This window comes from Antedon bifida, chromosome 4 (assembly GCF_963402885.1).
Source record: "Antedon bifida chromosome 4, ecAntBifi1.1, whole genome shotgun sequence".
Taxonomy (NCBI): Eukaryota; Metazoa; Echinodermata; class Crinoidea; order Comatulida; family Antedonidae; genus Antedon; species Antedon bifida.
The window spans coordinates 17,498,316-17,509,542 of NC_136229.1; the positions used below are offsets into that span (position 1 = coordinate 17,498,316).

The 11,227-nt window shown below is 33.7% G+C and overlaps 2 protein-coding genes across 5 annotated transcripts in view; one reads left to right on the top strand and one right to left on the bottom strand.

Moving 5' to 3' along the window:
- LOC144840596 (soluble calcium-activated nucleotidase 1-like) overlaps nucleotides 1–1,547 on the bottom strand; it is a 34,438-nt gene extending 32,891 nt beyond the window's left edge. For all 3 annotated transcript variants that reach the window (XR_013611937.1, XR_013611938.1, XM_078696468.1), the window contains exon 1: nucleotides 674–1,547. Coding sequence is in view for 1 of the 3 variants with exons in the window: in XM_078696468.1 (XP_078552594.1) it covers nucleotides 674–1,247 (574 nt within the window). In the remaining 2 variants the exon portion in view is untranslated. The remainder of the gene's footprint in view (nucleotides 1–673) is intronic.
- A 50-nt stretch (nucleotides 1,548–1,597) lies between these two features.
- On the top strand, nucleotides 1,598–11,031 carry LOC144840583 (mitotic spindle assembly checkpoint protein MAD1-like). 2 transcript variants are annotated; one of them, XM_078696447.1, is made up of 17 exons: nucleotides 1,598–1,743; nucleotides 2,650–2,725; nucleotides 2,966–3,111; nucleotides 3,706–3,888; nucleotides 4,372–4,424; nucleotides 4,737–4,808; nucleotides 5,008–5,089; nucleotides 5,302–5,432; nucleotides 5,822–5,936; nucleotides 6,257–6,318; nucleotides 6,418–6,504; nucleotides 6,617–6,761; nucleotides 6,871–7,011; nucleotides 7,326–7,586; nucleotides 8,100–8,301; nucleotides 8,767–8,957; nucleotides 9,493–11,031. In XM_078696447.1, exons 2-17 carry the CDS (start codon nucleotides 2,650–2,652, stop codon nucleotides 9,649–9,651), a joined length of 2,106 nt encoding a protein of 701 aa, XP_078552573.1. In that variant the 5' UTR covers nucleotides 1,598–1,743; the 3' UTR covers nucleotides 9,652–11,031. The 2 variants fall into 2 exon arrangements, with proteins under 2 accessions (XP_078552573.1, XP_078552574.1); XM_078696448.1 differs by lacking the exon at nucleotides 1,598–1,743 and adding an exon at nucleotides 2,140–2,143.
- Nucleotides 11,032–11,227: the final 196 nt, after the last annotated feature.

Here is an 11,227-nt window from a genome sequence, read left to right on the forward strand (position 1 = left end):
ATGGTGATTAAAAGAACAATAGGCGTGAGAATATGGCAGGGAGAACGTGAAGGTATGCTTACAATACAACACCATAGCAATCAATGCAAGATAGAAAATCAATTGATCTTTGCTTGTCACACATTCAATACAATACAATGATGATTAAAACAATGTGCATGAGAATACGGCAGTGAATGCCAGAGGTATTTAATACGCTTTTATTTTAATAAAACAACATGGAATATTTTTTGTGTAGTTGTCACAAATATGGCAAACGTGTGATTCAGAGAAAATGGATATTTGGCACAGTTGGTTGTACTGGTAGTAGTAAAAAATATGCTATCTAAAAATAATATAACAATAATTATAAATTCAAAAACACTACAGCTGATGTGAATAGAAACATATTGTATTAAACAAACAAAATATTTTATTTAAAAATTTATGAAATGAAATTTAAAAAACATAAAGTTGTAAAAAAATAAGTCATACATTTATGGTGTATTCTCTTCCTGTTTTTTTTTTTTTTACCTTGTTACATATTTTTATGTATTTGAAAAACGAGCAATGAATTTCCGAAAGGATTAATAAAAGATAATTTTAATTTTTAATTAAATGATGTGACAGTACAACATAAATTGAAAAAAAGAACAATTCAGTTATTATTCGGTATTAATACAATAATCCTCACCTTTTGACGCTGTTCCATCACCGTCAGGTAAAATCACCCACGTAACTACACGATTATCAATTATTTCATACACAACACCCGTCCTATCATCAACCGTATACGTTTTACCATTAAATATAATTAATTCGGAGAGCTCCATTCCTCGTCCTCCTTGAGAAAACTGTGACGTTAAAAGTCGATTATCTTCCCATTCTATTGTTAAACCATCATGATGTCCATTTAGTGTTAAATAGCCAGTTTTTAAATAACTATTCCATATTTTTGGATTTTCCTTGTCTTTTGAGTCTGTGTCTAAATCTGCAACTAAACCAATTTTATACTTTTTTCCTCCAATAGTTTTTACTGGTATAGAACCGGGATAACTATCATTGTACATTGTCGATGGTGCAAAAATAAGTCTGTTTCTCATATCAAATGAACCACCAGTTCTTGATTTTGATTCAGGCATCAGCAATAAAATAAGTATAAAAAACATTACCATTGCAATAACTGCCACAAGCCTGGGACGGACACGAAATCTTTGATTCGGGTAGCGGACCGACGGAGATCGCACACTGCTCCAGTCACCGTTCATACTGGCTAGCCAAAACGAACGTTCGTACTTTTATTTATTGGACTATAGAATATCTGCGGGTTCCATTAGAAGTGGTTTCGAGTATCATTTAGCATTAAACCTCTAGGCACTCATGGTTGTCTAGGCCTACTCATATTATTGCTGGTTGATAACTTAATCTTTAAAAGCTCCTGGAAGCCGCCGAGGAGCTACACAAAAATTCCTTCAGCCACAAAATAAGAAAGGTCAAAAGGGCCACGTCTCCGTGTTGTTGTTTAGAAAAATATAGCCCAAAGTCCAGACGTCGCCTTCTATAAATTGGGTACAAAAAACACTCGCGATGCGAAATCCCAAATTGGATTTTCTGGCAACCTTCACAGGCTGGATAAAAAAAGGCTAGGAGAGCGCGCGAGTTATCCAACTATAAGAATTCGTTGTTGTGAAAACGAAAACTATAGTTAATTAATGATATTTGTTCAGCTAACTTTGTTGATAATAATCATTAATTGATTTTAAGGTATTAAACGTTAATTTAATTGACTTAACCATACTAAATGTTGATAATATTATTTGCTAGGCCTATAGTTAAGCCTCGCGGTAGACCGGCATCGAACTTTCAGCCTGTCTGTGTGGCTGACAGTGGGTGTTGTTTGTCTATAGAGTCGTTTCGACCCACTTATAGACGAGATGTTTAGTATTAGACCAAAATTGTTTTTTATTATATGATTTATATTATATGTAAACTGTATAATCGAATTTTATTATAATTTAGGACTAGGCCTATATATATTATAGTACATTTATTAATTGTCACTGACACTCCTCGCACTGTAGTGTAGTGTCACTCACTGACACTGTCTGTACTGTGCTTTACTTTTTTATTTCAACCGTATGAAGGGGACAAGTAATACATATGGGTAAAAAAATTTTATTCATTATTTTCAACACAGTCAACAGACTTCTTATCTCTTCCAATAATGACGGAAGTCTTTCGATCAAAAGCAATTTGATGATATTTTGGATAAACAAAAAAATATTGCGATATTTCTAATTTCTACTAGTATAGTTAAAAGAGAGAGAGAAAAATGTTAATATTGGCTAATAAATTCATTCATTGTTTGATAAGTGAAATAATAAGGTGGCACATACCTGCCATGTTTACTTTTAATTTATAAAATGCAATCTTAAGATTTTTAATAGCTCCCTCTATGATTTAAAGTATTTGTCAAAATATAATAGCGCCCTCTAAATAGTTTTGACATGATTTCGTAAAATATGATATTTCATTATTTTTCCAAGTTAACTGTACTCTTAGTTGTCTATGCTGGTAGACAGAGCAGAATAATAAAGGTGCGCTTTTGATCTTGCCAACTGCATTCTTATCCGTTTGTAATTGTATGTTATTTATTTATTTTTTTTAAAGATGGCAGTCCCTGAAGACAGTACAGTAGTGATTCGTATGATGGACGAGTTTGAGGCTTACATTGCTAAAGACATTAGTAAGTAAAATCTGATTTAGAAAAAAAAATATACATTTTTTATTTATAATTAAAACTGTCACAGGCTGTGGTCAGAAAAGCAAAGAATAAGAAAAAAAAACTATAAATAGGAGAAAAAAATGGATTTTGCTGTAGCCACGATGCTATTATATTCTTTATCATGTAATTGTCATTACAGTATGTAAATGTAAATTGGATTTGAATGACAAATTATTAATATTATTATTTTCATTTCCATAGAGAAACATCGTATGGAACATCCCGAAAAGGAAGAAGAAATAAAACTAACTAAATTGAAAAACGACATGCAGGTGGAAAAAACAAATCACAAACGTATTCGCTTGGAACTTGAGAACACCTTAGCAAAAGAAACAATTGAAAAAGAAGTAAGGACACCACTATACATCAGCTGTATTTGTTTCAAGCTCAGTGTACAATAATCACTCCTAGCTAGTCGTCATTTAATAGAAATCTGCAGGCCAATGTGTTTTTTAAATCTATTGATAGCCAGTTAAATTAATAATAATAATTATTCATTCTTATATAGCCCATATAAGCAATTTCTTAATGCACTGCACATTATTACCCCAGTAATTTAATGGAAACATACTCCCATAATAATGCAGCTAGTAATCAGAAAGTTTGTCTTTATCTAAACGGTACCCGTTTTATACACCTGGGTGGAGAGAGGCAAATGTAAGTAAAGTATCTTGCCTAAGGATAAAATCAATGCGGCGAGAGTTGGATTCGAACCACGATCTCACGATCAGTAATCCAATGTTCAACACACTGAGCCACACAGCCTCGCATGAATACCAGGCCTTTAGCCACCAGTTCGGAAAACTTATGGGTAGTGTTTTAACTGTAGTTTGGGCAAGTAAACCTATACATCTGAGATGTGTATGCACAGTACTATATTAAAATGATTTGATGTGATTATTTCACACTAAAATAAGATTTATAATCATTTATTTTCTTAGAAATATTTGGAAAAGGTGACAAGTTTGACACAGAAGTTAGAATATTTGTCAAAACAAGAAGACAAGAAATATAAAGAAGTGAATGAATTAAAAACAGCGAAGGAAAGTATGAGGGGTCAATATGAACAACACATTGCTGATTTAAGAAAACAAAAACTTGATATCATGACGGCGCATCAAGATGTAAGATTTAAAATTAATCACCTTTTATTAAGAAGTTTAGTTACCGTATTTATTCGAATAAATGCCCCTATTTGAATAAATTTCCCCTGCCCCACTTCTCGAATAAACACCCCCCCCTCCCAACATGCATATATACAAACTATTGTATTGTAACAACACATTTATATTTGTAGTAGAATTCATTTTGACTTCAATGATCTACAATTGATCAACTATTCTGTTAAAATTGTTACTGTATTTTATCATTTCTTGATATTAATTGTGTTGTCTTTTTCCATATATAGATGGTATTTATTTGATTATACATGTTACCATATTACACCTAAAAAAATAAACGCCTCCACGAATAAACACCTCCCTCGAATAAACTCCTTAAAAACCCTCCTGAACAAAAAACGGCCTGGGGTGTTTATTCAAATAAATATGGAAAATATATAATAATGCAATGTAAAACATCACTGACAAACAATCTCTCTTTTTTAGTTGAAATTGGAATCTAGTACACAAATTTCAGAGCTGTTTCAAAAACTGACTAAGTAAGAAAGTGTTTATTAAATTCTCTGTTATTAAATATATTGGTTCTTTTGATTGAGTATCATTGATTCTGAAAGGTAAACAAATACACCTACTATATTTAAATATACAGTATTCAGTGATGTAGCCACGAGAAATAAAGTTATCCGGTTTTCGCAAGAAAATGAAACAATCTGTGTTCAAGCCACTGGGTTGTCAGGGCCTCTGTGAAAAGTGGTCATGTTGAAACCTTGCCAACCATACTGGTGGCTACGGCCCTGGTATTCAAATAACATTTTCTTCTATTTAATAATTTATTCCTCTACTTTACACAGGAAAAATTCTGAGGTAACACTACTGCAAACAGATTTGGAAGGCACTAAGAGTCAACTACGGCATCAGATTAGGTAAATAAAAAAAATAATAAATACACTTCATTGTAGGCTGTGGTTCTTTGTAATTCTTTCATCTAGTAAAAATTACTGATGATAAATAATGTCTTGACTACAGATTGGTTTCTGAGGACTGTAATTATTATTTACTGCAGTTATTGGTTTTTAATAAGGTCTGTAATAATAATTATTTTATTTTTGTTATTTTTTACAGGCGTGGTGCTGAAGCCTCCAGTTTAAGAAGGGCCCTTGAAAATTGCAAGGCAGAATTAACAGCTTCTCATCAAAAAACAAGGGTAACTTATGTGTTACTATCCTACAAGATTTATCTGCTAACACTTTCATTCAAAATGCAATTCTCAACATTCTATAACGCATGCTGGCCCTAAATTTTGGAAATAAAACATCTCTTCCCAAGTTATAAGTAAACAGTCCATGAACAGCATTAAATTTGCTGTTAAAATGTCTTTTATATACGTATTGATTATTGTTATTTGTTTGTTTGCAGGAATTGCAACAAAAGATTTCTAACCAAGAGGGAGAAGCAAGTGTTGCTAAAGCTATGTGTAATTCTGTCAAGGATTTAAGACAATATGAAAAAGAAAATAAACAAATGAAGGCTGACCTAATTAAATACAAGTAAATGAACAAAACAATTTTATAACACACATCAATGTATCTTTGGCATTTCATCGGTCAATTTCGTATCATGTGCAGTTCAGTATTTAGGTCTATTGCACGGTAAAAGTTCTATTGAATGGTTCTATCACATGGCAGCCCTTTTTAGAATTTTGTGCAACTTAAGGTTGGTCTATAACGGTTGTTCTTCGTGACCAAAATCAGATAACTGCCTTTTTTAGATGGCCTAGCCTCCAATTAGTGATTAAAGATGGAAGCCACGGATTAATTGAATAAAACAGAAAACAATATTAAATATATTCACTATTAATGTTAAATTTCATGCAACACTCATTTGGTTTTCATAGACTGAACCACTTATTTAGAGGGGTGTTCATTTATCTTTTAAGGGAAATGAGCTCAGGAAAGATGTTGGCGGAAGAGAAGGTACTCAGTCTTGAAGGCAAACTTAACAGAGCGGAACAACGATTAGATGAATTCAACAAGTTACAAGTAGAACATGAAGTAATGGTTATTGATTATTATTGATTGTTTGCCACAAGTGATTAACTTTACTGATGGATCAATATCAATGCATTTTACCAATTGAATAAGTATTATGGATTGTGCTACTCATGAAATCAATGAAGAGAAATATATGTTAATACTCAGGTCAGTCACTACACTTTAGGTGCTGAAGGCTTCCCCTTTGCATTATGCTTTTAATGGCATTGACCTTACCTTTAAAAAGTACTGATAAAAATTGTTTTTAATCAGTTATTGGTACAGTACATTAATATCCACTTTACAGACTTATACCTACAGTATTTATTACCTCCTCATAGGCTCTGCAATCCAGACTCAGTGAATGGGAAGCATGTTGCAATTTGAACCAACACGGTATTAAGTAAGTTGTCAACAAAATTAGATTAAATTACTTTAATTATGAAATCACTGACAATTCATCTACAAATGGATTTAAATCTAATGGTTGTTATTTGTTTAGATCACCCTTGGAGTTAGCTCATTGGCTAGCTGACTTACAACAGAAAGAGGTTGTCATGGCAGGAAAGCAAGGCATGTTAGAATCAAGGTAAGAATTTGAATCTGTCAATAATTCCAACACATACATTCTGCACTATTTTATGCAAACCAAATAAAGTCAAACATTTGTATAATACTTGTTTGTTTTTCTTACAATACAGCTCAAATGCACATGAGGAAGCTTACAAAAGCGTATCAGACAAACTAGCCTCCACAGGGTCCAGGCTTTTGGAAGCAGAAATGAAGAGTAGACAGCTTGAGGAGCTTGCAAAACGATTACAGAAGAGGCTAGTGCTGTTAAAAAAGGTGTGCCTAATTGTTTTCATTGCATAACAATTTTTTGTCTAATTTTATTGCTTGGCAAATGTTGCCAATTAAATCTAATTCTAAAAACTGATGTAATTTCTGATTTCAGGAGAGAGATAGTTTAAATCAGGTTTTGAACACGTACGACAATGAGTTACTGCGGGGAGGAGCTAATTCAAAGATTGTGAATCGTTTACAGCAGACAATGCTAAACTTGCAGGCCAGCCAGAAACAGGTGGAGGAACTTGAGGTAATGAGAGCATATAATTGCCACTTATCTAGAAGACCTAGTTTGAATATTTAATGTAACATGCTGGTAAAGACTGTGGCCATTTTCAGTGTGCAGAAGAATTAGTTTCATTGGGGGCTTAAAACACTACCCAGTCTTGAGTCTTTTTTAAGCTCTACTAGCTTAATGTTTATCACCTAGCCGCTTTATAACCTACTCTAATCTACTGTGTAGTGCTTTTTAAGTCCTCACCTTTATTTAACTTCTGTGCAGTTACATGACTGCTCAGCTACTGTTTACTTACTGAACTTCAATTTTAATTTTTCTTATTTTAGAGCAATGTACAAACAGCACAAGAAACAGCTGGTAAAGAAAGACTAGAATCTCAGAAGCTAAACTTTCAAATTGATGAGCTGAAGCAGAAATTGGACATTGCATTGAAAACTCCAGTTACTCCAGTAGTAGACACTAGACCACAGAACACAGAAGAGATGAAGGCTGCGAAAGAGAAGGCACGGCAGCTGGAGATGGAGAATGAAAAACTACTGGAGAGATTGGAAGTATTGGAAACCCACATGGAACAAAGAGCACTGCAGGTTAGTCTTTACAAGAATTTTGAATCCATTGAACATTTGAATTTTCAGAATACATGTGTAAACATGTGTTGGAGTGTCACTTTGCCTGCTTGTTTACAAATCCCAAATATCCTTGGTACAAAACCTGTCATAGTTTGTTTTCTGACGCCCAATTGGCCTCGATTTATCTTTTTTATTTTTCTAGCCCACTGGGTTACTTCACTGTAGATTTCACTAGCCCATAAATGATTTTACTAGCCCACTCATATTGCATCGTGATAGCAGGGCCGGCCCAGCTATGATAGACCTACTTCATAGATTGCATTGGAGCACCTGGCCTACTACTACCTAATGGTAGTACAGGCCTAGCAGCTGAGCAGCTATCATACATGATGCCAAATAAAACAATAACAACTTCAACTCTAGAGCATACCTCAAATGAAATTTGGAAAGGGTTTTCTTATTATGAATTGTAGTATGTAAACTCATTTGATTTGAGGGATGCATGATTTAATTTTCTCATTTTCCTTCTAGGGAGATTATGATCCTACAAAATCTAAGATAATACATTTGAAGTTCAACCCAACTTCACAAGCAAAGAAACGGAAGCTGGAAGACACTGATAAGTTAAGAGAAGAGTGTGAAAAGCTGCGGCATCGTGTACGTCAACTGGAGGCGAAAGGGGTGGCAGAAGATACAGCTGACGTGACAATCATATCCAGCAAAGATGTACAAGGTGATTTAAGTAGTTCAAAATCAACATGAATTTTCACTCAAGTTAGTGAGTGGAAGAGCGATTAAGACAGTGGAACCGTAATTACGTAGCCATAACATTGGCAAGAATTCGAGGCTCACTCACTCCATGGTTCTGGTGGTAGAACAAGTCTTCTCGGATAAGGTCTATAAACAAAAGGTCAAGTGTACACATCTAGCTCATGTGCACTTTAAAGAACCTAGTACATCTTTCGAGACGAGTTGGGGTTACCCCTGTTTACTAGTACACACACAGCCACTGATCATAACTGGGCCCTCTGGGAGACCAGTCTTTGACTGAAGAGGTTACCCAGTATAAATAAATAATAATTCCAAAAATGAATTTATGACTACAAAAACAATAGCACCTAATAGATAGATATGATTTTCGAGGCCCTTGTCTGTAACCATACTTACAGATAGTAATTGCAATTATAATTTGTTCTAGAACTGCAAAAAGAAATGAAAGCATCTGAACTACGGAATAAACGCCTGAAGGAAGTGTTTGCAACCAAAGTTCAAGAGTTTCGAGAAGCTTGCTATCGTTTGACAGGCTACCAAATAGACAACCCGTCAACGAATAAGTATTGTTTAAAGTCAATGTATGCAGAAACACCTGAAGATGTTCTATTATTCCAGGTAAGGTTTGGTTTTAAACTGATGGGTGAGAGAGCAAACATGATGATACAATGGTAAAGAATCTAACTTGTGTATATTGCTCTTGTTGCCTTTAGCTCTGTCTACACTATCAAAAAAGTGTGATGTGCCCAAATATGGCAGTGATATGCTCAAATGTGGTAGTGATATGACATCATCATCTCCATATATAGGCACATCACATTTTTTTTTGTCACATAAAGTTTGATAGTGTAGACAGAGCTTTACACTATGGTGACAAATGTGTAGTTTATATTTACAATATCTAATAATATTGTAGCTACTGTATATGTATCTAATATAGCTTTGGCAACGGAATAGTATTTTGATTTAGCTTTTTGCTTATTTTATTTGCATCTCCATTAAGATCAGCCACTGATACCCACATCATTTGTTAAGTAATTTGCCTTTGGATTTAATATATTTTATATATGTTGTTAATATTTCTGGTATTTTATATTCTCAATGTTGTTTTATCATTAGTATTAGAAATAATAATTTGAACTCTTATTTTCAGTGTACATCAAGCGGGGAAATGCAGCTCTTGGGTAATGAATATTCATCATCTCTTGGTGACTTAATTGCAATGCATCTACAGCAACAGCAAAGTATCCCAGCATTCCTTAGTAATATCACCCTAGACTTGTTTAGCAAGCAGACAATGGTAACTCAATGATAAACAGCTACACAAAAATATTGCTAAAATTTAAGCTCTGTCTACACTATCAAACTGTATGTAACAAAAAAATGTGATGTGCCCATATATGGAAACTACGGAAGCCCGTTCGGGCCACAAGTTAACTATATTTTAAAAGCTGTTATCTGGCGGCCTCTGATCCAATGCACGTACATGTCACGTGACGGGGCATGTACTAATTATTAAGTGGCGGCCACCAGATAATTAAGTGGCGGCCGCCAGAAAACAGCTTTTAAAATATAGTTAACTTGTGGCCCGAACGGGCTTCCGTAGGAAACAATGATGATGTCAAATCACTACCAATAAACCATATTTGGGCACATCACACTTTTTTTGTCTAACTAGTTTGATAGTGTAGACAGAGCTTTATATTATACAGCTGACTCTCCCAATTCCACACTGCCTGAAAATGTTCAAATGATTCCAAATGTAATAACAATTCTAGGCCTCTATAAACGTTAGATTAACTCAGCAAGACATACTTTTAACTAAATTGTAAATAATGAACTATTCAAATGGTGCTATATTCTATGTGCATAAATAAATTATTGATAATCTAAACTAAATGGATTTAATGTTAATGATACATAACTGAAGAAAAAGTGGATTTGAAATACATTTGAAGAATTTTAACTATGATTGTAAATGCAGTATTTAGTAAAATTTAACTAGAATCCGCCATTGACACCAATATGCTAGTTGCAACTAGCTACTGTACGAATTGTTTTGAATCATGAACCCTTGGTTCAATGATAAATTAAATGTAATAGTGCATGCAAACATAATTTTAACCAACTTTAATCTAATGACTAATTTAAGCCATTTTGTATTGCTTCCTATCTGTTAGTAAATTTGTTTATATGGTATATTAAGTCTAGTGACAACAAACAGCATGCAGTATCATGTCTGCTAATGGCAACCTTCATCCCTCATGGGATACTGTATTCTGACACTATTCATTGCCTCTTCACAAGACCATTATGTCAGTACTTTATGTTCAGCTGAGCTTAGACCCCATCGATGTTGTTTGTTTAAAATAAATTTATTTGAGAGATTATTTAGAGAGAAATCTAAATTAACATTTAGGTTTTATGGATAAGAATATGTGTTTATTGTACATGGTACAGCTGCTGGGCTGGTAGTCTTCTGTCTTTATCTTTATTATCTTTTCTTGTGTAAAATTGATTGAGGTTAGCAAAGAACATATTTGTCATGTAGGCAGTCCTGCTTTAATGTAGCTATGATCTTACTTTAAACTGTGACATATTTTGCACATAAAGAGCTGTTTTTAAAAATGGACTTGTCACATTTTAATGTATACTTTGTGCAAGACCTGAAATAAAGTTATTTACTTTGTAATATCTAATTGTGTAAGTTTATTGTACTGTATGTGTATTATAATGGCAATAATTTTTGGATAAAACTAGACTTGGTACAATGAACAATGGTGTATAAATGTCCGTCACTTTACCACTAAAAATATCATAAACAATATGGTCAAAATGGGTGCGTCATGGTATTCATATGGTATCACAAACATCGGACAAATAACGCA